At 34.4% G+C, this 27,258-nt stretch overlaps 3 protein-coding genes and 1 pseudogene across 3 annotated transcripts in view; 1 reads left to right on the forward strand and 3 right to left on the reverse strand.

Moving 5' to 3' along the window:
• Positions 1 to 1,829, reverse strand: part of PKD2L2 (polycystin 2 like 2, transient receptor potential cation channel) — a 26,294-nt gene extending 24,465 nt beyond the window's left edge. Inside the window, exons 1-2 of the mRNA XM_015598090.2 lie at positions 1,782 to 1,829; positions 1,006 to 1,107 (exon numbers count right to left, since the gene is read on the reverse strand). Of these exons, the coding sequence (XP_015453576.1) occupies positions 1,006 to 1,107; positions 1,782 to 1,812 (133 nt within the window). The 5' untranslated portion in view covers positions 1,813 to 1,829. The remainder of the gene's footprint in view (positions 1 to 1,005; positions 1,108 to 1,781) is intronic.
• Positions 1,830 to 1,958: 129 nt separating this feature from the next.
• The window catches only part of KLHL3 (kelch like family member 3), a 233,156-nt gene continuing 207,856 nt past the window's right edge, over positions 1,959 to 27,258 (forward strand). Inside the window, 5 exon segments of the mRNA XM_025040560.1 lie at positions 1,959 to 2,057; positions 6,755 to 6,816; positions 7,872 to 7,952; positions 9,368 to 9,459; positions 11,477 to 11,556. The gene's annotated coding sequence lies outside the window, so the exon portion shown is untranslated.
• On the reverse strand, positions 3,779 to 17,827 carry MYOT (myotilin). Its single transcript, XM_006923088.2, has 9 exons — positions 17,198 to 17,827; positions 12,432 to 12,606; positions 11,442 to 11,546; positions 8,824 to 8,870; positions 8,097 to 8,229; positions 6,791 to 6,998; positions 4,773 to 4,938; positions 4,217 to 4,350; positions 3,779 to 4,018 (listed from the first exon to the last, which is right to left on the reverse strand). The coding sequence occupies exons 1-9, from the start codon at positions 17,551 to 17,553 to the stop codon at positions 3,846 to 3,848; spliced, it is 1,497 nt and encodes a 498-aa protein (XP_006923150.1). The 5' UTR covers positions 17,554 to 17,827; the 3' UTR covers positions 3,779 to 3,845.
• LOC112472051 lies at positions 5,430 to 5,548 on the reverse strand (annotated as a pseudogene).

Here is a 27,258-nt window from a genome sequence, read left to right on the forward strand (position 1 = left end):
TGGGTGGGTTTCGGGTGTAGACTATGTCTTTTGCTGTTGTTGCTAAAAGCCCTTTGGTTTTTAGAAACCATGTATCTTCAACACCTTTCTATGGAACACATGAGCCTATGCCATTCTTTAATGTTGCATTATTTCATTGTATATACCAAAATGTTAAGCAAATCCTCTTTTGATGGATATTTAAATTGTTTTCAATTCTTCCTAATTATAAAAAGGTGTTTTTAAATCCCCAAATCATGGGGTTATGAATGATCTTTTTAGTTTTTCATTCCTTAACTGTCTTGTAGTTAAGTATTTAAAAACCAGTCTAAGATACGTTAATTTATAAGTTTGGCTATAGTTGTCTTTTTAATCAAGATCCAACTCAAATGCACTGCCAATATGTAGTCCATACCAAAATGATTTAAGTCTGGCCAGTTAGCTTACATCTACTGTATATTGGGTGCTCTAAAGACGAAATGCTTTTAAATACTGATTAAGTCAATGCTATTGACCCACAGATAGGAGTGAAGGTTGAGAGGTTGTCCTAGTCCCCCTTAAAGAATTGCATTGATTGATACCTTCTGTGACTCAGCAGAAGTATATTTTACTATTAACTGTGCAACAGAACAGGGACAAGAACAAAGCGGACGTGAAGACTAACTTCTTTGGCTTCATTTGTAGTTTGACCTATGAAACTGCGATAATGTATCCATATGGCTCTAAAAGAAATCAAGTTAGAATTGCCAACTCAAGGGAGTATATTCAAGATAGAACTGTCAACCAAAAAGAATAATTAATTCAGTGTTGACTATGAAAACTTCGTATTACATTTATGATCTAAAGTTTTGCCCTTTAAGAATACTGTCAATCTAAATGAATTTAAGATGTTTGAAATGTATCACTATTTTTTGAGAGGTTTTAGTAATCTGAAAGCCTATGGTTTTATAAAGTCCATGTTTTATTACTCATCTCTATATAACTTCTTAGTTCAAACAGGGTCTTCATCTATATCTGTGTACTTACATATGCATAAGTTTATTAAAAAAATAAAGTAGAGTAACAACTCCTGAAGTGTGGTTTTAATTTCGTCTTCCTTTCTGAAATGCAGCTTATGTTTTGGAGTCCCTGTGAGATATAAACAAAATTTTCCTTACATTTTTATGTAATTCATAATGTATATAAAGAACAATGATGGAAAAACAGCCACTTTTAGCGTTACTGTGTGAAGGAAAGCGCCAAAGGTTTCTGGTTATTTTCATTTTTATGAGGGAGGAATAATTACTAACGTTTTCCCATGGGGGTAAGTGGGCGGTCATTTTATGACTGTATACTAATGAATTTTTATAACACGGATGTACAAGACCAGTACTGTCTTAAAATTGAAAAGCAATATATAAAACAAACCCCCTCCGACATCTGTCTCTAATCGTCTTCTCTACCCGTCAATACTGCTTCTTGGGAAGGCTGGATTTTGCTGAAAGTGGAAAAAGACACGGTCTGTGGTTCTGTCAAGGTAAGCACATCCTAGCTCGACACAGGACTTCGGAGACTGGCCTAGCGACGGTCATTGCACAGCAACTGACAGCACCCAGCTCGAGCCTTGGGGGATTGCCATGTCCCTCATTCAAGGCTTCAGTTTTCCTGTGAAATGGGACCACCGTCCCTCTTCGCTTAAGGGTTAAACGTGCTGAAGGTCATATAGTTCACATAAATAAATACTGGGCTATGAAGTTCCTTCCAGGGTATTTGGCATCACCAATTTCGCCCTGCTCCACCCACTCCCTTGGAGTACCCCTCACCGCCTTGCTGCCAACGGGACGCCTCAGCCATGGCGCGTCTGGAAGAGATGCCCGTTTGACCTCCCCAGGTCTGCCGCGCCTGCGCGAACCGCCTACCTCATGCGCCTGCGCGAGCCTTCCAGCTCCTCGAGGGGCGCAAGCTGCGCTACAAGTTGCAAACGCGCGTGCGCACCGAGGACCTTCTGGAAGGGCTTCGCCTGAGGCGGGGTCGGAGATTGCGGCGATCGTCTCCAGAGGAGTGCCGACTTCTAGGGCAAACCTGGCTTTGGGCCTGAGGTTAATCATAAAAATCGTAATAATTAATTATAACGGGCTTTTCTTTCTTGAATACCTTTAACATTTATTGGCTTGTTTGGTCTTCACACCCCCTTCCTGTAAGGTAGGTGTTTCATCCTCATTTTAGGTCTGAAGAAACCGAGGGTGCTGAGAGGGTAAATAATTTACCAAAGTCCACGGCATGTTGGGGGCAAGGTCCGCTGGACGTCAAAGCCTAAATGCCTGCCTAACCAAGACCTCACGCTGCCGCTGCTACTTGCGGAAGCTGGTTGTGATTAACCGAGAGCTGTTGTTAGAAATAGCTTCCACCTTTCTCTCCACCCAGTAAGGTTAAAGGGAACGTTAAAATAGGTAAACAAACAAACAAAAATACAGTTCTGCAATGATTATGTAAAAGGGTTGTTCAAAGCAGTTCTTGGGAGCCCAGACTCACATCTGGTCCCAAAGCTTTGCAGGGATGAGAAGGAGGGTTTGTAAACCAGCCGTAGAAAAGACCAAACAAATTTGGCCGTAAATTAAGGTATCCAAAGCCTGCCAGGATATGAGAAAGGAGGGATTCTCATGTTGGTAAAAGGAAAATAAAACGGAAATCAGTCGAAAGGCCCCAGAGCAGCCGGCAAAGAAAACCATCAAGCTGTTTTGGAAGTAAAAAATAAAGTCAGTTTTGTTATTTCCCTGAAAGAGATGTACTCTTATGTTGATAAATGCTGTTTTATGTCCAAATAAAAAGCAAAACTAGGCCACACTGCAGGGAGAGTCAAAGGCTACCTGTGATAAAAGAAACTGGAGAGGCCTAGCAAAAGGCCAACAGCCAGTGGACAAGAGGCCTGAGAAAAAAAAAGGCTACTGTCTTAGCTTAGGAATAGTTTAATAAAAGGATTTGACCTTTCCTGTACTTCAAATCTCAGGTGCTTACAAAATTATGCTTTCTAATGTAATAGGTTAGCTGAATTTTAAATGTAGGAAGAAAAACCCACAAAATATAGGTATTCAAATTTACATTGAATGTAAGAATGAAGCAGATGATTCTAGAGACTATTCTTATTCCATTATGTTTAATAATCTCAAAGATGTTGAATTAGAGACCTAATTGGTTAAAACAAAATCGCTATTTCGAGAGAGAATTTATCATGATTTAAGTTACAAATTGTTGCCTTTGGAGTGCAAACCTGAGAAGGTCTAGCTCACTTTCAGGAGGAATTGACTTCAAGAAGACACACTGTTCTAGAATGTAACGTTGTTGCTTTTTGGAACTGGTTATTCATAGGTTTGCTAAATTAATATATGAAAAGCAATTTTATCTTACAGATCTAGACTTTTGTGAAGAGGAGACAATCTGTTTTAAATAGTTGAAATTTTATTTTGACAAAACTATGGAACACTCAGATAATCTATACCATGTTAGTATTCTTATAAGAGAAAACAGGTAAAACAGTATTTAGGATGTAGTACTAGTAAATCTTATTACAAGCATTAGGTGTGTTTAAAAAGTTGATACTAATTCATAACCTGTAATTGTTAAATGTGTATGATTTAGATGTTGAATCCCCACATTTTAAGATAGTCTTCCACAGTTAAAAACCTATATACCCACATTTTTTGTAGGCCTCACAAACCAGAGAAGTAGATAGAATGTGCAAGAGTCAAAGGATAATAATATTTTAAATATATATTAGTTATATTACCTAATTAAAGATATGTTAATACAGCTATGGATTTATTTCAAAAATTTAATTGAATATATTACTAATACTGTAATTGTTGATTTTTCCAATGTTGGTAAAGTTATTAAAGTTCTTCACTTTCATAGAGTCCAGATTGAGCTGCCAGACGCTGAAATTCTCCTTCAGGGTTAAAAGCTTGTTTCACATCCAAACCTTTTCCATTAAGTGCTAAATATTTGCTGAAAGTTGGCCTAACACGTAACTGCTTAGGAGCTGGAAGAGTTTGATTTGGACGGGCTGAAATAGAGCAAATAAAAGTTTATTCAGAAAACCTGTTCTAAACAAATGTGTTGCACTAGGTATTATCAGACAGAAAAAGAAACAAGATCAAAACTGATTATGGGGAAAATCCCTCAGATTTTATACTTTGCTGGGATTCGTGTCTCTTATTAAATCTTCCTGGTTAAGTCTTTTATAATACTTGGTGTGACATACCTGTAACATCTAATCTTGTGTTACATGTGATCACTCCAGCTTCATTAACTGCAGACACAGTATACCATCCAGCATCTTTCTTATTTACATCTTTTATCAGCAAAGTAACTCTTCCAGAGTTATCATGATATAAGCTGAAAAACAATTTAAAATTGAAGGTATAGGAATTAATTTTCCAGTGAAAGTTTATGATGACTTTGATCTACAGAGTCAGACTAATAAGAAAAAGAAGCATTTGGAAATGTTGAGGCTATATCTAGTCATTGCCAAATAGCTATTGGTTTACTTGAATTAAACACCCCCCTCAATATTGTTTATGCCATGTGTTTCCTCAAGCCATCTTTGTTTCTTGTTAGTAAAAAAGTAAATCCTAGGCTGCTTTATGACTTAAATTTCTGATTAGTAGAATCTGGTTTAATGAGGTTTATTATATTTCTGTATCTTTTAAAAATGAGACAAATTGAGATTACAGATACATGCCGTTTATAATGCATTTCAAATTAAAACTGGATTGACCCAAGTAAACTATAGTTAAGTCTAGAAATACTTATCCTACCTTATTCGATCAGTGTTGAATTGTACCATTTCATTATTTCTTTTCCAGAAAAGTTTTGGTGGAGGTACAGCTGAGATTTGGCATTCTAGCTTCACTGAGTCTCCCTCAAAAACTTTTTTGCTCTGTGGCTTATAGATAAACATTGGTGCTCTTCTATGTTCTTTAGCTACATATTAATAAAAAGATCAAGTATTTGAAATATTATAAAAAAGATTAAGTGATATAAGATAAAAATATAAAGTATTATGAAATTTTATGTTGATATAGAAGTTTTTAAAAATAACAGGATTGAAAGCTTTATGTTTTAGTTAAAATAATATATGATATTGTTTTATACCATTTAAAGTTCTAAAACAGTAATGTAAAGATGCATCAAATTTATAATCATGTTTCACTCATGGAGTATAAGTCATTTTCATTTATCATGTCATCTTTAGGGAGGTAGTATGAATGGTGGAAAGAGTATCAGACAACTTGAGTTCAGATTCTCTATTTGCCCCACTAGCCATGCCAAATAGGGAAAAATTTGTTTAGTTTCTCTGAGGTTCAGACTTATTTATTTATTTGTTTGTTTGTTTATTTGGCAAGGCAATCCTTGGTTGACCTCACAGATTGCAAGGACCTTGACAGCTTACAGTCCCTTATTTTTCATTTTTTATGCTACAGAACTTGGTCTTCCTAGATGGTCTCCCATCCAAGTACTAACCAGGCCTGACCCTGCTTAGCTTCCGAGATCAGACGGGATCGGGCTTGTTTACAATGACATGGCTGTAGACTGAGGTTCAGTTTTATCTAGTATAAAATAACACAATCCCAAGTAACAGTGACTACTTTGCTAACTATACAAAATTATTATGAGGATCAATTGAGATAATGAATGAAGGAGTACTTTGTAAACTATAAAATGTTATACGAATGTCAGTAATTATTGTCTTTCTTTAAATACTTGATGGAAAGGAGGAAATGATACTATAATACTATAACCCTAGCTTATCTGAAGGAGAATGAAGAGATTGGACAGATGCCTGTCAAGGTCTCTTCCAGCTGTAACATTATAGTATTTCTGAAGCTATTGGCACAAAAAGGATTTGCCCAAAGCTTAACCACTTGAATTTTTTTTTTTAATTTCCAGATCACTAGTTTTTCCCTTAGACTGAGGCCCCTTATATCATAGAATAATCTTAAGATTTTTCATTGATCTAGGTAGAATACAAACTCAAGAAAATTTTCTAGCTTGACCAAGCTTTTATACAATAAACAGTGAATTATAGAAAAGTATCTCTTAATGCAACATACCATGGCTTAAACCATTACAAATATGATATTTTTAAAGCACTTAAATTGTAATACTTTAAAACAGAACATTAGTTTTTATGAGAACTGCCTTATAAAGACAAATTTGAGACATGTTTTACTATACTTGTTTTCTAAAGCAACTAGGCATGTTTTTATTGTCATAGAGTCTAGTTTCTTAGTAAAGGGAACATAGTCTAAAGCTAAAAGTTGACATTTACTCTTCAGTGTTAAACTATACATGATTATGAATATTATGAATATTCTGTGAAAATTGAGATAGATTTTTTTTCTCTTTATTTTCAGTTACAATTGATATTTAATATTATTTTATATTAGTTTCAGGTGCAGAGTGATTATTTTAGACTGAAGAATAGAGAAATGATTAGACTAAAAAATTTCACTTTAAGACCCTTTAGTTATTTTACATCTAGAAATGTGCTCATAATACCTTATTTGGTCTGTCTGAAATTATACCATTTCTTTATTTCCTTTCCAGAAAAGTTTTAGTGATGGATCTGTCATTCTAGTTTCCCTCAAGAACATCATTCTCCCCCCTACCCCTCCCCCAAACCCATGGCTTTTAGGTAAAAATTGGCATTTAATGGGTTGTGTAGTATAGACATTAACCTTAAATATGAAGTCCTCTGGGATTTTCTTTTTTAATACTTTCTTTTTTAATACTGCAGGATTAAAGACACTCTAGGATCTCTTGGAAGGCTTACCCAGGACATCCAGCTGCACAGTAAAGGTGGCCTCTCCTGCTCTGTTCTTGGCAACACATGCATAAGCCCCTGCATCTGAAGGTCTGACCACTTCAAAGATGAGTGAATGAAAACCCTTCTCAGACACTATCATTTTGTGAAAGTCATCTGATTGAACTGGTCTTCCATTTAGATACCATGACACATCAGGAGCTGGCAGTCCGCTTACCTAGAAATGGAAACACAAGATGACAGAATTTTAAATTATAGCATCACTGGAACCCACTTGTCTATTTATGAATTTTAACAATTCCAGTATCGAGTGGGTTTTTGATTGAAAGTACAAAGCAATAGCTTAAAAAGGTATTTGCTTACCTTTTAAAAGTATTTTTTTAACACAACAGTGGAAATTAAAACTCTTGAAATTAATACAGTATTTTCAGACTATCTCAAACCATATCTAGCTCTTTCATAGAATCTCAAGCTCTTTAAGATTTCTTAATTACTATATTTAGAACATTAATTTATGTTATATTGGTTGCTATAAGAAATATGGATGTTATATGGCTTTTCTGCCTAATGGTGTCTGCAAATGCAGTCCCAGAAGCACATAGATATGAGGCTTGCTGATAAAATGAATAACCTTTCCAAAACAGTGTTCTTGATCTGTAGTTCTGGTGTATAAGTGACAGTTTGTTAAGTGTTCTTATATAAACGTTAACAATTAAATCCATGCACTTTCATTCATAAGAAACCCGGAAAAACATTTTATAAGAAATGCGGCTTTCATTCATAAGAAACCCGGAAAAACATTTTATAAGAAAAAGTTATCCAAAATGAAGATAATGAAATTGAACACCTTTCTAAAAAACTATTCTAACTTGAAGAACTCTTCTAGGCCAAGAGAAAGCAAGGTTGCTTGAATTTCTCAGAGGAGAAGAATTAAAGTAGCATTCTTCTTTAAAAATCCTATTGTTAAAATAGCTTCACTTACACAGAGTATTTATTAGGTGGTAGGCACTATTGTGAGTACCGTATACCCATTTACTCAATCGTCAAATAATTTTATGAGGTAGGTACATTTATTATTCCCATTTTACAGATGAGATAGAAGCACAGAGAAGTTAAATTACTTGTCTAACGTTACACAGCTGAAGGTGGAAGAGCCAGGATTCAAACCCAGGTGAGCTTGGCTCCGGAATTTGTGTTCTTATCCACTATACATACTGCTTCTCAAACTGCATAGCAAGCTATGAAGAGGAAGAAGACTTTTATCAAAACTTAATATCCCATTGTTAATTTTCCTCCAGTATTTTTTAACTCTTACTTTAAAGTCCATTCTGCAGAATCTTCCTTCTTCAATTGACATGTTCTCTGGCACTTGAATGAAACGAGGCGGGTAAAATTTCTCCTGGATTGCATCCTGATCATTCACATCTCCTCTTGAAGATGATCTACTTCTACAAAAATATTTTAGTAATCACTATGCAGAAAAATTGTAATTTCTCTTTCTTTCAAGCAAATATGGTTTAGCCATCCGATTTGAAACCCCAGAATCTATACTTTTGAACTTATAGTGTAATAACAATAGAGAGAGGCCTTAGGGCTATATTTAGCTGGCATATTTGATAACTGTAAGAAATGGTAGCAATTTAGAAACATCTGGTACAAATTGCACATCTATGTTTCTTTTTTACAGTGCCATGAATTGATGAAGAAACCGATCTGTTAAAATGCAGGGTACCCCATGAACAGTTCTTATGCACAAAGATCATATAATTAGAATTGGGTTTCCGTTATGAGAAGGTTGTTTAACATGGAAATGTGGTCCTGGCTTACTTGACCTAAACATTTTAAAAGCTTGCTTTAAGATAGTTCTAATGCTTAATATAAAAATTATGATCATCATCTCTGACATTAGAAAATTCACATTGCTTTTTATAAAAGTTATGTAGGAAGCTTGAGGGCTTCATAAATATTACATTTTTAAGCTAGCTGAAAACATTTTAGGTATCAAAATATATGGATTTTTAAAATTAAAAAAATATTTTTACCTTATTTGTGACGTGGGAACTTGCAGCCGTACATGATCTGAATTGTGCTGCTTGAATTTAAAACAAAATTAGAATGTTAACTGGCAATTAATAGCTTGAAATGAAGCAAAACTAAGTAGTTGTAGTTGAAAGAAACATTTTTATGTTGGCTGTATTCGTACAGTCATAGTTAGTTCTATATAGTTAGCTTCTATGCATTTAAAATATGGTGCACTAACTTTCTAATACTCCAGCAAGAAATCCCCCGGTTTATAAATCCCCTGGCTAATTAATAAAACTGTGCCATAGGTATGATTTATGAAAATTAGATAGACTTTGAATTGATAGTGGTTCGTTTTTCAGATAACTCTTTTACGACAAAGGGTGATGTGTACCCCTGGTGTATTTGAAATGGGAGCGCATAGTACAGATTGTCCTTTAGTAAAACAGGAATAGACATGAACGCACTTGTGTTGGCAATAGATATGGGATATTATGCCTGCTGCTCAAAGTGGCACCAGCAGTAGCAAATACATAATACACTGGAAAATACTTCTCTTTTTAGCTCATGACACAAAACCTGGACAGACACCATGAAAGATGTGCAGAGCTATGAAAAGGCTTTGAAAAACATTAATTACTTCCTGCTTAATAAAGGTATATTTAATTTATGCAAACATCTTTTAAGATTTATAGAAAATTATTTATATTTGAGAGTAAACTCAGGAATTGATGAACATTTTAATAGAATTATTAAGCCGATTAAATATTTAGTGCCTATTTTGTGTGTTTCACTGTGTTTGGCATAGTGGGAGATACAAAGAAGTGGAAAATGTAGTTTCTTTCCAAATACCTGAAAAACATCTGTATAGCAACACAGCAAATCAGTACAAATAATTTATGTTAGAATGAATATGTTTAATGTGTTTTGTCATTTTAAAACAAAATTCTTAAAACATAACAATTTTTGGCTAGCCTTCAAATTTTCTAAGCAAAATGTCAAAACATCAATTCAGTGATCAAGCCAATCAACTAATTTTTTTAGTAAAAATTATACATATTCCAGTTAAACTCAAAATATCCAAATTAAGCTTTTTACTTTTTCTCCTAGTGTGGTTTGAATATGTACATATTTGTATTCATAGATGTGATAAGTTACGCATAGTTTAATGACATTTTATATTATTTAGGTAGAATGTGTGAAGTGTACAAAATAATGTAAGATTTATCTTTTCTGATTTCATAATAATATATTTTGTTGCTATCTCTTTTTCTGGTACTGTTACTTTTTTAAAAGTTTTTAAAAAATGAATGAGAAAAACAATACATCTTTGCCTTGGAATTATATACTGTGAATTTATGCTCTGTGTTACTTCTACTAATAGAGATAGATTTGTGTATTATTCTTGCTGTAATCTTCTGTACCACCATAGTAGGTGCTCCATATAAATTAGTTGAATGAATGAATACATGAACTATTCAGTAGCCAAAAAGAGATTTAAATTCTATTTTCAGTTTCTAGTTACTTTTCTGTTAGACCTTGCTCCATCCTTCCTAGTAACACTAGTCTCATTTAACAGAACCAAAAATCTTATTTTCAGATTCTTGTACTTAGAACCTCGGAATTCTTGAATGCTCAATTTCATCCCTTTGACTCACAGTTTCTTGTAGATCTTGTGGAGGAGGAATGAAAGGTAACTACGGAAGGAAGACAGAGCTATCACAGTCAGTCTACTGCTCGAATTGTACATTTCTATTTAGGGTTAAGTTACTTGTTAAAATGAAGTTGGTCAGGCACAAGCCTGTGGGACGGATATTCACTTTATGCTATTTATAAAGTTAATCTCCTTTTGAAAAGGATGCTTTTGTTATTCTTAGAGCCATTTACTCATAGTTCTTTTTTGTTGTTGGCGGGGGATTGTTTTTTTTTTAATAAGCATTTGCGAATACAGGAACGGGAACATGACAAAAGGAATTGTATTTTTCATTAGTACCACGATTATTTGAGTTCCTCTATTCTGTTCTCAAGTTTGTTGAACACCCTTAAGAATATATAATATTTTTTTTTACGTGAGGCCCCACTTTCACAGTCTGTATTCGTACTGAAAAGATCAAGCGAGCTTTTGCCCTTCTCCACAGGAGGTTTCTGTCTTCCCTGAGCTCACCTTAGGACAACTGCATTACCGTATGACAGGTGTACCGCCCCACGAGTATATTTTAAAACATCGAAATGATAAACAGCTTATGAAAAAAGATTACAAGTATTTTCTTCAGAGTTTTAACTTCTACCCTACTGAAGATTTACAACTTATAAATTCTCTGTGAAGACGTTGTAGAAAGAGTCCTTGGTCTAACCGATCCATAAACATCCTGATGACAAATGAGTATTAGCTTTCTGGTGTTTTGTCTTTGTGACATACCTTATGCAGCTATTAGAACCACCAGAAAATTTAAACTTTACATATATATGTGTATATATATATATGTCTATATATATGTATACATATATTTCAGCCCATCATGGCCTCTCCCATGGAAGTGATTGACTTTTGCTTCAAATGCTTTTTATAAACATTTAGAAAAGTAAACATTTAAAAATAACACAAAAAGAGCTCCAGTTAAAGATTATTTTAATTTACCTGTGGTGAATCTTGTGCCTCACTGTCATTTTCAGCTTGAAACACAGCAGCTGCATTCTGTGGTCCTAGCAATCTGCGAGCCATCTTCTCCTCATATGTTAGCCGCTTTAAAGAAGTAAGTCATTAAGAATAGTAATGAAATTTATTAAAAGTTGTTTGTACCACTTTATTTTGAAACTACTGAGAATTTTACCAGAGAATTATTGTTCTGTCTATTGAATAGTACGTAAATGCTCTCTATTAAAAAAGCGTTGTTTTTTTTTTTCATTCAAAGCATTTCCTTCCATTCTAGTGCCACTTCTCTCATCTGTAATGCTCACTTCTGTTTTCTTTTTGCCCCTAGGAAAGGCAGGCACAGTCATTCTTAGATAAGGCTTTCCCATGTAAATGGAAATTCTTTCCTTTCTTATTGTACATGTTCCAATCAGCTCTGTCTTCAAATACAGTACTGCATGTCCTCACATTCAGAAATAAGTTTTATTAAATGAACACTGAATATTTGACTTACTAACTTCTGACTGAAAGCAGTGCAACTGGTATGTTAAATGTATTTGGTTTAAATTAGGCATGTAGTACTGTTTTAAAGATAGGTGACTAATACAACGTGCACAGTAATAATTACATAATAAAAATTAAAGCTGTTCGGCCATCAACAATATACACTGGAGTACATGATAAAGTCAGGTTGACAGTATTTCCTATTAGTTATTTTGGTCACCAGAAGTATTTCATGAGAGAGTAATGCTTAAAACAAAATGTTCATTAAATCATTCAGATTGATTTTTCATTTGCTTCATTCTTCTACTACTGAAAACCAAGAGGTGATTTCATGTAGAGAAATGTTAACTAGACCCAGATATTCCCTTTTTTTGGATTATCCTATTTCTTGCTGATTATACAGTTATAGATCTGAGACAGAAAGAACTTTCTTATTGAGGTTAGATTTTATAGCTTAATTGGCTTTTTGTACAAAATAGATATCTTGCTCACTTGATTTCCATTATGAAGAAGACTGTCCTTGCATTTTAATTTTCTCTCCAAATCTTGAATCAGAGCTTCTTTTGATCCTTGTATTTCATGGTCAGGAGTCCTTGGTGTGGGCTTAGCATTTGCACTTTGGGATGGCTTGGCATTTACAGGTTGGCCAACTGAGGGTTGTTGATAGCTTTAAAAAGGAAAAATAATTTTTTTTTTTAAAAAGAGGATCTTTATTTTATTTTATTATTTTATTTTATTTTTTATTTTATTTTAAAGAGGATCTTTAAAGTAAAAGTATAGCTAAAAGATTTGGCCTTATTTTGTCAGTCACCTTTAGATAGGTTGAATCTACAACTTAGTACTACTAATGTTATTAAAAACACTAATTTCCCTAATAACAGTCAAGTATTTTATAAGAATGATTGCCAGCTTTTTTTCTTTTTTTTTTAGTCTTGGTAAATGAAAATTAAGTGGCAGGAGGAACAATTTATTTTTTATTTATTATTTTTTATTAAAATTATTGGACTGACATTGGTTTATAAAATCAAATAAGTTTCAAGTGTACAATTCAACAATATGTCACATATACATTGAATTGTGTGTTTACCACTCAAAGTTAGATTTCCTTCTGTCACCATATATTTGACCCCTTTCATCCCTATCTACCTCCCCTTCCCTCTGGTAACCACCAATCCATTGCATCCAAACAGAGACCTCTGTCTGTTTGTCACGTTTGTTGCTTTCAATTTTATATCCCACATATGAGTGAAATATGGTTTTCAACTTCTTCTGTTTATTTTGCTTAGCATAATTATGTCAATATTCATCTCGTCACAAATGGCAGTATTTCATCTTTTCTTATGACTGAGTAATATTCCATTGTATATATGTACCACAGCTTTATCTAATCATCTGTTGTAGGATACTTTGGCTACTTCCATGTCCTGGCCACTGTGAATAATGCTGTTATTAACATTGGGGTGCATATATCTTTGCTGGTAAATGTTTTCAGGTTTTTTTGCATGAATACCTAGAAGAGGGATTGCTGGGTCATATGGTAATTCTATTTTTAGTGTTTTGAGGGACCTCCATACTATTTTCCGTAGTGGTGGTAAGGAGGAACAATTTAGATTAGACATAAGGAGGATGTTCTTCCTTGAAGATCTTCCCTAAAGAAGTAAGAGTAAGTCTAGTTACTGAGAGATCTTCTGATCTTAAAACTGAATTTCATAAGTTTGATTTATAGGTAGATATTAAGCAGTAGTGTGCTGGAGCTGACTCATACGGGCTCAGAAGAGCTGATTTTTCGCATCTCTTCTCAGCTCCCTGTGGTCTTGTGTTGATAGTTTGAAATTGGTGGTAAAAGTATTTACACCAGGGAAATTGGTAAATATCACAAATCATGGCTCCTTCCTCCAACTAATTGTTAACCATTTACCATACCAGTATAACCATTGGTATTTAGTGAATATTCTCTTGCTTTGAATGGAGTCTACAGTTTACATAGTCTCTGGCTTTTCTGTTAATTTCCAATTGCTATTAATTTCATATTCTAGAAAATCCAAGTATGGCATGATATAATTAATAGCTTCTGCAATAATGAGCATTTCTTTATCACTGCTAAAGTGATTTTCAAAGAAAGAAACAAATGATTAGAAAAAGAAATGTAAGCTAAAAAAAAAGGGGTGTTTGGAAAAAAATGAAGCAAATTTGAATAGCAGTTGAAGAGTTTGGTTTAAATCCTTATTTCAAGTTATGATCCTAAATTTTCTTCTAAGATGTTCTTGCTTCTCTCAGAGTTCCTCTTTTGATTCTGATAGAGGGCAGGGGTGGTATTTAGGGACACCTGTATTATTAGATCTGAGAGGTAGCTTACAGTTTTCACAGTGCTTTGTTCAGATTTTGCACGGTTAATTCATTTAGGGCCCTACACGTGCTAGCTTGTATCTCTTTAATGTGGGAGAACTGACCACTACCCTCAGTACATATTTTACCATTATAACAAACGTTATCCACTTAACCAGATGAGGCATTCTTAGTCTGTTCTGTGACATGTTCCTGTTACAATATTCTCAAGGATCATTAAAAGAACTTGTAAGCTAAGGGGAAATGTATCTTCTCTGAGTGGAGACAGAGTTTTAATTTTTGTAGGCTTTGGGGACGTGGTTAGTAATCTCTTGATTGTACATATACTAAAAAAATATCTTATTCCTCACCATTGTATCATTTATATCTGCTAATACAGAGCTTGGGTATAGGCGATGCTGTCAGTTAAATGAATGTTTTTCATTGTCTTCAAGATGCTCTGTATTGAAAGCTGATTTCAATTTGTATTTCTCTCCTTGCATTTCAGATCTTCAGGGTTTTCTATATTAATCGATAACTAAAGTCTGATTTGTTCAGTTAGTAGCCAAACCAAGTTTTTTAAATAAATAGTGAGGTTTTTGTTTGTTTGTTTGCTTGTTTTTAGATTGAATTCCCAGGTCAAAGTGGTAAAATTTCTTTGGTCTTCTGGATCTTTTTCTCCACCTGTATGAAGTTATAATAGGCTATTTCTTTTAATGCTAGCCTACCATCTTTATAAAAGTTACACATTTGTTAAAGTGATTTAGCATTAAATAATTCTGTTTTTAGACTGTTATAATATAATGTAATATATCTGATAAATCTAGAAGGATTATCAAAACCAAGCCTGAGAATCACTGATGTGTATGTAACCTCTGTCACTTAATTCACTGAAAACACCCATTATTACCAGTTTAGATGCCTTAAGTGTTAAGACTTGATATCTACTCATATTTATTTGCGCACTGCTGTGGAGGTCATTTTTCCACCCATCATTAATCATCTAAATCCGTAATTTTGTTACAGATCAGAAACCTGAATCACTGAACAGATAAAGTTGCTCAATATCATACAGCAAAGTTTTTGAAAGGAATAAGAATTAAAGAATTTCTCTCAATTTCTAGTCTGTCGTTTGATCAGCTGAATAGAATGCTTGCTTAAGAGTTTCCTCCTGATGAAAAGCTAAATAAAGCTTTCAGACTTATCTAGGTCAGAATCCAAGAGATCATTTTAGAAGACATGGCAAACTTAAGCCCATCATTGTTATGAGGGAGTTGTGCACAAATGTTCAAAGGGCCAGAGCTTTCTACCCTATGCAGCTGAACACTGAATGGGTATCAAGTGGCTATGGGAAGATTAAAAGAGTTATCTATGGTTGCTGAAAATGGAACAGCTAAAGCTAGATCTTTGATCTCTGATTTGGGGATCTCTTATATTTTATTTCTTATCTCTATTTTTGCCTTTCTTTTTCTCAGTTCTGTGCACAGAGCCAGGTGTATGTTGAGGCTCAGTAATATTTATTTGATAGCTTTCTCTTCTGGGCAGGAATTTGGAGTAGGATTGAGAGACTTTATTAAGAAAAATTATTATAGTCAGAAGAGGTTATTTTATATTTACAAATGCTCACATAGGAAATTTGGAAACAATCGAAAGCTAAGTGGAAAAATGTCATCTGGGTAAAATGTTACCAAGAAAAATCTGCAATGTTTGATAATTGGTATAATGGGAATTTGGGAAGGAAGAGAGAGGGCTCTTCATTCTTGAAGGCATCTTTTAAAAATATTAGGTCAAACCTATGAGAATGCCGTTTTTGTAGGTCAAAAATAGTTGACTATCAGCCATTTCAAATGGTTCAACCTAGTATCTATAGGATTCTAACTTTTGGCTTTCCTGGTTTTTTAAAAATATTGAAAAGATTTCTTTGCAAGTTGAATTGCTATAGTTCAGAGTTGTCACCAGCAATAGGAATCTAGAAAAAATTAGCCTCTAAAGAAGACTGGGAGAAATTAGCAAGAATTTCAGCAAATCTGTCAGTAAGCCTGCAACAAACGAAACACATTCCATTGGGCAGTTTTTTTTCAAATGGCTCTGATGTAATTCTCTGATGTTCTAGCCAGCCAAGGAATAAGAAAACTGATAGCCCTAACTTTGCATAAGCACAGAGTATTCAGTTCATGTTTTAAAAAAAGCATAACCACTATGTCCCTTGTATCAGGTTCTCCTAGGACAGTTTTAGGACTGTGAAAATAATACATGCTTGCATAAGGCTGCAGGTATTCTTTCCTATATTTAGATCAGCTTAACCAATTTGAACAAAGTGTGGTTTTAGTTACCAAAGGAAACCTTAAGATTATAAACCTTTATCTATTCAAACTTTTCTTCTTCTTATACATTTCAGTGTCCAAATCCCAGAATTTCTTTTTAGCCAATTGGATATTCAAGATAAGAGGGGAAAATGGATAGGGAAAAAAGACAGACTGAGAAGAAATTTAATAGTCTCTGCTTATGTGAGAGGAAATCCTATCTGGAAACAAGCAGACAGGTGTTCTTATCTCAGCTGAGCCCAGAACTAGAGCAGTTAAACTTACAGCATGAGGAACTTAGTTTAGAACTGGGGGAATAGTTCACTGTTCTTGAGTATGTTATATATCTGTTTTTGGAGATGAAAAATAATAGGTAAATAATTGTTCAAGGTAATAGATGATTTGAGTTCAGCTCAGCCTGGACATTGGAGAATGGGTCAGGTGATCTCTTATTGTTAGTACCCTGGTTCAAAGTGTTCTAGGAGAATTATGAAATGAGTCCTTGAGATCACATTACCTTTTTAGATGGTGAAGAAAGAAATACAGCATTTCTACCACCTCCCATCCTCAAATACAAGCTCACTGTATGCAGTATATATCCATATATGTGTATTTAAAAAACTCACTTACTTGGAGTCCACAGTGGAAGGGATTTTACTGCTACTGTAATCAGGCTGTGATGGTAATATGGAGCTGAGGAAATTGGCTGGGGACTGGTTATAGGTGGCTGTAACCCTTTGGCCTGGGTTGGAGCTAGCAAGCTGCTGAGGAGAAGCAGGGAAGGCAGAGGAAGACATGGTGATGTGAGAGCTCACTGTTGAGGAAGCAGAAAATCTTTTCTCTGTGCACTGGCGGGGCTGGATAGTAATGGAAGACTGTTTGGTCTGGCTAGAATAGCTGGAAGTTTCTGGTCCAGGAGGCTGTAGTCTGGAGCCACATGGATTTTGGGATTGAATGAAGTATTTTGGCCGTTCGTAGTTAAACATGCTTAGCTGGTATTTGGAAGATGAAGGCAACTTATTAATATGATGATTTGCTCCTGGAGGGGTGGGGTTCTGAATTTGGGGCTGCAAGCCTGGAATTACAGAAGGTCACAAGGAATCAGAAGCAGCGTTGGTCTGCCCCTTCTCATTGAGATCCCGGGAAAACTGTGCTCCTGGCTTTGATGGAGTGGCCTTCTCTTGAAAAGTATCGTTCCTTCAAAAGGAGAAAATGATTCAATAATAATATTTGAGTAAAAACAGTACCGTTTAACATCTTTAGGAGCTTATGTGTTTTTTTTTTGAGAGTCTGTGCTTTTAAGGTCATTTCAAGGTGGAACTTTCTTGGCTTCTACACTTCTTCCTTTATCTCTGCCTTTGCTCAAATGACTTTTCCCGTGAGAATAAGAAAAAAGGATTTGTTAATGTTTGCCTCTGGACAATTCTTAAAGCATGCCAAGGGGCTTCAAGACATAGAAACACACAGTTGGAGTTTGCCAAGTGGTTACTTATGAAAAGAAATTCTGTGATGTTGCTCAATATGATAATTTTACAGTTTCATGATTAGCTTTTGCCCAGAGGCTACAGTTTCATAAACCACAGAGATTCAATGATTTAAAATGAGTAGTTAAATATATAACATGTCAGCTTTCATTCAGTTTGAATTTTTTCCATTGCTCATCAAAACCAATAAATAGCTCTTCTGATAAACCAATTAATTCCTGTCCTGGTGATCTGGATGAATGATGTCTTGGTAAATCAAGGGGAACAATATGCTGCTTTTGTAAAGAACATTATTTTAAGGTCAATATTTAGTCTTTAGCCCTTTCACAATTTCACAAATTAGATTGAACATCTATAATTCACTGTTAAGTTCGAGTGGATTTTTTTTTTAACCTTACAATTCATTGCCTCTTTTTCTTCTCTTAATTCCAAATTGACCATAGTACCAAACTGGATTAATTTGGAGTAATTCAGGAATAACTGCGTATTTGTGTCTCTATGTATATATGTTCCAGTCTACATTCCAGAGCCATTTGTAAGTTTTTTCTGTATTGGTCTTGATGGTCTCTTGATTATTTACTTTTACTTTTTATTATTTTTACCTGTTAATATGTATTTTAGACTAATTTTGGAATTGTTTTAGCTCCTCTCTTACCTTTTCTTTTGAAATGGCAAACAGGATGTACAGAAGGAAGTAAGGCAACTATGAAGCTATCCTATACCTTACCAAGAAAAGATGGGTGCCACTTCTCTTACTTAGCCCTACTTTGGTTCACCTGATTTCCTGTAGTCGATCCCCATTTTTCCTTAGATGAATCATTTGTCACTAAAATCACCTTAAAGGATTGTATTTGACTCTGATTTCTTCCATTAGTGTAATAAGTCTAAGCGGGACTATATACAGACATTACACACAAAGACTAGACCTCTAAATTGTACAGCATTAAGTCTGTCTTTATTCAAAATATCAGGTAATTTAATTCAGAATACATTTAGTTTGTTTCACATAATATAAACCAGTATTGAAATAATGATAAGTGAGACTTTTAACTGATAAAATTAGCCAAAGTCTTATAATTATTTAATTTCCTATCTTGAATAAAACATCCTTTTTAATGTAAAGTTTCCAGACAGCTTCATCCTAAGGTTGTGCATGTGGTTTAAATTAAAACTAGCCGTTTAGGAAAGAACAAAAATGCAACTAAACAGCCAAGAGAAAGATTCTGTTGAAAAGAACACTTAAAAAAGTCATATATTACTTAATTTCAAGTTTGTGAACACAAGCACATTCAACTAGAATGCATTTTTAGTAATTAACTCCATTAGGCCTTTAAATTATTGGGGAAAAACATCCAGAAGGAGGCTTTAATTAGATCTTCTCAACAAAAGACTGTATTTCAAGGCAAGTAGTTTTGTAGTTATCAGTTTATTCATTCCGTTAAGAATTTAATCCAGTTTGGTTCCTAAATTCCTTTTTGGGCAGGCATATGATTCAGATTTATTTCAAATAGGAAGGAATAAACTGTTTAACAAATAGCCAGCAGATATTTTCCATAAAGTCCCTTATATTTCTTTACATACATTTCTAGAATGTCAACTATCTTGTTCATTTTGGTATTGCCCTACATAGAAGTTTTCTTTTGTTCATGTCTCACCAAATTTTATACAAATGGTCACACAGGTAACTCCGAAAGGCTTTTCTTCCTGTTTGTAGTTACTGTTCAATTATTCAGTTCTAGAATAGATTCTATTACATGGCAGTATCATTTTATTCTAAATAATATTAAATTTCAGAGATTTCATAAATACTAATCAGTCTCCTATTTAAAAATCTTAACATATGTTTCCCTATTTCCAGTATAGCACAAATTTGCACAGAAAACTGAGGAGATTCTGAAGCTGTAGGATATCACTACAATTATAGTCAGACCAAGTGACCTCTTTCAAGGAAAAATAATGAGTTAAAAATAATAACGCATAACTGTCTTTTCTTCTACCCTTTCTATAATGCCTTCCAGCTTCAGTAGAATGAATAGATCACTTTCCTTTCAAATCTTTCTGTAATACCATTATGATGTTGTGGCTTTCAAATTTTTTATCTGAAGATCACCTCTATACATACTCCTCTGATTTGGACAAAAAACAAAAACAAAACCCAAAACTGTAGCAGAAATAAAGAAGGGACTTACCCCGTAGTTTCGAAGGGTGCCAGCTGGGTTTAACCCACTATTGAAGGGAAGGAAGAGGCATCTCCTTCCCTTACAGACTAATCTAGTGGCTCTGTGCTTAGTATTATAGCACCACTGACTTTTATCAGCTGCCAAACAGTGACATCTGATGTGCTTCTCTGTCCATCTACCTATGCTGGCATGTCAAAGTAAGAGTCTACAATCTAAACAATATCTCACATGTCTTAGTGATATTTAAGGAGTGGGATTACATGAGCTTCTCTCGCAGGCCTCTTTATTTTAGATGTGAATTTTAACAGCTTTAGCAAGCTCATGTAGCGGGAAGAGCAATGAATTGGGAAATGGGAAAAAGTATAAAGAAAACTCAATTTCTTTATCTTGGTTGGGGCTTTGATTCTTCCCAGTTGAAGAAAGAAGGACTAAATCCCTTCATATATTCTAACACTGGTGTTCTATCTAGTAAGTTTCCCAGAAGTAAGACCAGTGATGGATGAGCTCCAAATTGATTTGTAGTAGCTAGTTGTTCATCTGAAGGCTGTTTTTTTTCTCTTGCCAAATAAGAGTAGGGGTAGAGCAGGGGTCAAGCAGTTTTTCTCAAGAAAGCGGGCATGGTCTGGATAAAGGGAGAGCAGTGTGATGGTTAGGTGTCACTGGGAAGGTTGGGGTGGGGGTGGAAAAACATGATTTAGTTTCTTTAGCAAGTTTTCTGAAACACAAGAAACTACCAAACAAGTAAACAGTCTATATGATTAGGGCTCTGTACTGTCAACTCTCCATCTTCCTTACTCCTAATAGTTATATCATTTCCTTTCTCTTTTCATCAAGGAGACCATCTTAATATTTAGGCTTTCACTTTTTTTGTGCAGGGAAGTAAATAATTACAGAGGAAGAAATATTCAAATCAACAAAAGAGGTGGTAGAGAGGATTAGGTGGCATGAGAATCAGCCCAGTTGAGTGGAATTTTCCCCATTTAGTGGCTTCAATTTTGGTATGGTTCTTTTGTTTAAAGCATAATCTATTTATTCCATTCTTTCACGGGTACTCCCAATGGCAGTTTAATTACTGCGTACATTAGGGTTCAACAAATAGATGTTTGGGCACATATAAGCCATATAAAATTCTTCACAGCTGACTGTGTGGGTGTATCCTCCTTTGGTGTTCCGAGAAAGTTTGATAATTGCTGCCTGGGCATGCTGCCATTACTAAGTTGAAAAAGTACACTAGACTTGATGTGTAGGTGTTTGCTTGAAAAGTCTTATTTCAGGAATCTCCCAAAATATTTCCCCACATCTGAGTACTGATATTTTAAATTCCATTAATAGGGAAAAAGCCTTTTAATTTAAATTAGAAAGACTTAAAATGTAAGTGCAAGTGACAATAAAAATAAAAATAACAAACATATATAGCATTCACTATGAGTAAGGCACTATTCTGAGCACTTTGAATGTGGTAGGTATGTAACTGACATTTGGTTCTTCCTGGGAGCAAGGTTTGATTGGGGCAAGGAAGAGGAGATTTGAGGGTTTTTTAGTACCTAAAAGTTTGAGATAAAACCTACTAGCCGAGTAGGGAGATGTCCAGGATAAACTGTTAAATCTTCAATTTTGCCTAGGGCAGATTCTAAATACCATAGTCGAGGCAGAATTTTAGTACCATTTACTCTTTATCCTTTAAGCTTTGCTTCTTCTTTTTGTTAGGCCTTTGTACAGTATAACATTGGTTACAGTGTATTAGCTCCATGGTACATCTAGGCTAAGGTTATCACTGCAATAAGAAGATCAAGGGATGATTTAGGGAAGGTAAGTAAGGTCCTTTTTTATGACACAATTCTTACAAATTAGGAGTCTATATTTAATCTATTATGAATTTGTTTTTCTACATTTTAGTGTTTGCTTTTTTGAGTGTTTTATGTTTTCTCATAAATATGGCTATTTGAATGGGGGGGAGGTTAGTTGCTTATTTGAGAAAAATCATCCTAAAAACAAAAGAATCATTAAGATGTCAGGTGGATGAATCATATTCCAACCTGCCCCCCAAAACAAATTTTTCCCTTTCTTTCTCTAAATTATCAGTATGGGCTTCTGGTAAATCATTCTAATGCATTACAAAATGTAGATAACTTCATACTATCTCACTGAAACATTTCCTGATACATTTTAAGGGAATTCCTCCTTGTCCTATCACCAGTCCCTTCTTCACTTATTGCCCTCATTTTTTTTAAAATATGAAGTACATATGCTATTGTAAAAATGGTGCTGTGAGCTTCTTCTAGAGTCATAAGTCAGGTCAGATGTGTGTGATGAAGGTAATTTCTGCTGTATCAATGGAGAAGGAAAATGTCACATTGAAGATGAAAGGACTAAAAGAGTGAAGAATGTTTTATTTTCAAGTTATGCATAATTCACTGTGATTACTGAAGTTCTGCATAGACATACAACGAAAGAGAATCCTACTGTAGCACTTGTAATTTGAAATATCCATTCTACCACTTGACTCAATCTTATTCTTCTCAAGCAAGAAATAATAACAGACCCTCCACTAGGTTTGGAGTCAAAACAGTAAAAATGATAACATTAATTTGGTTAATGTTCTACAACTTTCTAGACATATTAACCTTTTTATGTTGGAGATCTGAATGTTAGTGCCCACTTTACCACATACTTAACTGTGAAACCTTAGACAAGTTGCTTAAACTCTCTGAGCTTTAATAATTAACTGAAAAACAAAGATATTATCTGTTATACTAACCTAAATCAGAGGATTGCTTAGAGACTCAAATGAAACAGGAAATCATATAATGGACTATTAGGTAGTATGATATATCTCTTCAGTTAGGTTAACTTTTTTCTGAGGGAGGGGCTATTTATTATTTATTTTGCCTAGAACAATATAGCTCATAGTAGATATTCTGTAAAACTTTTATGGAACTCTTACCTAATAATTTTCCCCATAGAATATTTTATTAATGAAAAAGATGGCAATCTCCTATGAAAGATATTATATAATAAATTCAAGGTCTTTTTAAGTCCTAAAGGCTAACTGCTAAACACGGGTATTCACGAAGAAAAGTTTTAGGTATCAGTAGTGGCCATCTTCCCAAGACGAGTCTAGCAGAGAAACTGACAGACACATAGTATGTGCTTAATAAATGTTTGTTGAATAAACTGCAGTCTTATATATTGTCCCACACACCCATTCTTTCTTGACCCCATGAGGAATCTTTATTTATAGGGGTAGCTACTGCTCAGCATTTAGAGATTCTAGAAGCTAAAGGGTTTCCAGGAGACCAGCTGAGAAATCAGTCATAGACGATTATCGGAGTTATACTGATCCTCATAAAAAACAATGTTTTGAAGCAATAGCTACCATTTACTGAATTTGTACTATGTATTTCACATACATTGTTCTAGGTCTGTTAGTCTCCAAGTCCAGAACTTGCCCTCACTGTCTTCATTGCAAGAAACACTTGGAGAAGTACTTATCCCAAGGACATGGAAGTATGAAGAACCAGCCCTCAATAGTATGAGCCAATCATCTACATTTGTAGAATGAAAAACTTCATGTAGATGACCTCTGATTGCTTCCATCTCTAACATGATATATTTCTTTCACTTAACAGACCCAAATGTTACTCAAGAAATCTCCTCTTAAGAGAGATTCCAATATTTTTTTATTTTGTAATTCACAGAGGCTCCATTTAGTTGTACTAGGTAACTAGTCAAAAATGCTGATTTATTAAGTTTTATTACAGGTGTTTAACCTAAATTTAACCTAGCGGTAACTTTAGGCTCATAAAGTATTTAGTGAACTATGTTAAATATTAAAACAAAAAAAATTTAAACGACAAGTATCAATTTTTAGGTTGTTTTTTACATCAATGTTTTGATTTTAGGTTTGTGTTTTGGGGGTGAGGATGGTGGTAGATTGTGTTGTTTTAAACAGAGCCTGGTTGGAAAATTCACTTGCTGAATTGTTTTTCTATTTATACATTGATCCTCTGAATGCAAGGACAATTCTAAGACTGACCATGAAAAAATCTGTATCACAGAATGTTTTATATATTTATATTGAGACAGGACATTGAGTTCTATTTTGGAAAAATATTCCACTTCTTCAAAATATTGTGCCATTTTAGCATTGTTGATTTTTTTTTCAATATATCTCTGTAACAAATCCTTAAATATGAGTCTAAGCACATGACTTAACTGCTTCATCCATGGTGAAATGTGTGATGGAGGGCAAGGGAGAAATGACAGTTAAAGTGATTCATCTCAGAATGCAAGCTCCCTGAGGACAGGAGCTTTGTCATGTTCACTGCTCTATCTTCAGAACCAAGAACATTTGTTGGATGAGTGAATGTTATGTCTATCTGGCCTTACCATTGTGGTTGTAGCTCAGAGGAATTTTCATTGATGGTGCAGAAATCCTCCTTTGGAATCTGGATCTCATGTTCAGTATGACTGGCTGGTTCAGGAATGGTTGATGTAAGGTTTATTAGGGTATTGTCTGGATTTTTGTCCTTTGTGTAGCTGTCACTGCTCCAAGGAAAGGAGGCCAGTTTTGGAGAGAATTTCCTTATGGGTAACTTTGGAGAACTCTCTGATTTCTCCACTTTTCCTTCTGAGAAATATAATTTAGTCACCAGTTCGGTCAGAAGCAGAGAATCTCCCTCTTGACCCAGGTTTGAATTGGAACAGGAAGATCCTGAAGAGTAATTACCTGGGAGAAACTAAGAGTCTTGCTGTGGAGATTGCAGGGCCAGCCTCATTTTCTGCAATGCACTTGAATTCCCCAGAGTCTTCTGGAGATGCTTCTGTGATAATTGAGGTGCAGAGTTCCTCTGAGAAGGGAAGAGATTCAATATGACTAGAATATTTGGGTGCCCTAAATTAACAAATAGTGTGGGATGATGTCAGGGAGAGTAGGTACTAGGGATAGATAGTATTAAGAGTACTAGGAGTATTCTTGAGATTGAAAAAAAAAACTGATTAGATTTTTTTGTCTTTGAGTAGGTACACAAAAATAAATCTTAATACAGCCTAAAACAGTACCAGCATGGTACCTGCGTCTCAGACACATCTGTTTTCTCTACTAGACTGTCTGTTCCTTGAAAGCAGGGATTACACTTTATTCTTTGACTTCTTGATTTCTGTAGCTTTAGTGCTTAGCATGCAGGTCCTATAGAAAGATTTTCTGAACTGACCTAAAAATTATTGTGATGGTAGCTAGACTTAATGTTAGTACAGTGATGGCCACTGTGTGATGGGTGCCATACCTACTTCTTGGACAGTCAGCAATTTGGGTGTTTGGTGTCTGGACAATTCCTTACTGCTGATGTGTATAGCTCATGAGTCACAAATACTATGCCAGGTGCAATTAGAGGAAGAATGCATGCTCTGTGAGGGTAGAGACTGTAGTCAAGAATGGAACCCGGCCATAGTCTGTCCTCAGTAAATATATGTTGAATGAATGAATAGATAAATAAATACACTTAAAGATCCCAGTTATCTTGTTTTTTTCTCAAGAATTGATGTAGAGTAGCCCCAAAACTGCTTATGAAGGCAAAAATGACTTAAGAGACAAAGATACTAATTTTGATTTAATCATTTATTATGAAGATGACAAAAAATTGTGCTTATCAGAAATGGATGATAAACAAGCTTCTGAAAGATAAAACGAGAATAGAGAATTTAAATTATGACAATAACTTAGTTGGGAGAAGAGGCCATGCATATATGAGAAATAACTTGAAGCAAATACAAGGTTGACTGTAATCTGGAGTCACAGACTATAAATTCTATAGAAATTCACAAAAGGTACGTAAAGGAAGGAACACTTGGCAAGGTACTAGAAGAACTGTATTTTGGTCCTATTGTACCACTAAGTTACTCTGTGACTCTGAAAATTACTTTACTTCTTTGTTCTTCATCTCTAACATGAAAGTAAGACCAGATAATGTCTCTTCTCTGAATGTGAACCATTGCTAAAACACTAATCCTGAGGCGACCTCGTTCTCCCAAGAAAATCCTTTTCTTTTACTCTCTCTTAATTAAAAAAAGTTGAATATTACATTATAAAAATACTGTAGTATTACTGTAGAAAAATACACTAAAGGTTAATAATAGTTTATGTGGTGAGAATATGGGTAATTATATATTTTTTCTTTATATAATGATATATTTTCTAGATTTATTATAGTAAATTTGTATTAGTTTCAGAAAATACAACAAATGTTATTTTAAAAAGAAATATAGTATGTAATAGAGATGTTTCTTCTTTAATATGATGTGCAAATGTTCAGTTGTTTTGAATTAATATTTAAATGAATATATTTTCTTCACTTGGTGCAAGGACTGTCTTGGACTTGAACTCTGGCTGCAACATTTACTAGCTTTGTGACCTTGGGCAAGGCATTTAACATTTCTGATTTTAGTGTTTTTACTTGTAAAATGGTAATAATAATGTATACCTCAAAATGTTGATGTGAAGATTAGGTGAGAAATTGTTTATGAATTATAAACTCAGTGTTTAACATGAAGGGTATCATCATACTTTTTACCCTTCCCTAAATTTATTATTCAGTAGGATACACACAATAAATTATTTAAAAGTTATGCATCAATTTTCATTTATTTTACTCTTAGAAATGTATTCTCACATTTTTTTCTTATTCATATGCCAGTAACTCATTAGAAGGACAGTTAAGATTAATTAATGGAAATAAACCAGCCTTTTCACATCTATTAAAATTATTATTTCATCAAAACAAAACAGCTTTTTTTTTTTTTGGTTGTTTTTGTTGAGGAATCATTTGGATTTGAAATAACATTTAACAATAGAAATCTCTGAGTCTGTAACAAATCAGCTATTAAACATTAAGACATAAATTAGATTTCAAGGTTAATTGGAATAAAAGCAAATTGAAAAGTTTATCATGATACTTTTCCTCAGAATCTGGAAGTTATCTGAGTCTGCTATCTGCTCTTTCTCTTTGTACCAGTGAGCTTGAACTGTAGT

Source organism: Pteropus alecto, unplaced genomic scaffold, assembly GCF_000325575.1.
Source record: "Pteropus alecto unplaced genomic scaffold, ASM32557v1 scaffold78, whole genome shotgun sequence".
Classification (NCBI taxonomy): domain Eukaryota; kingdom Metazoa; phylum Chordata; class Mammalia; order Chiroptera; family Pteropodidae; genus Pteropus; species Pteropus alecto.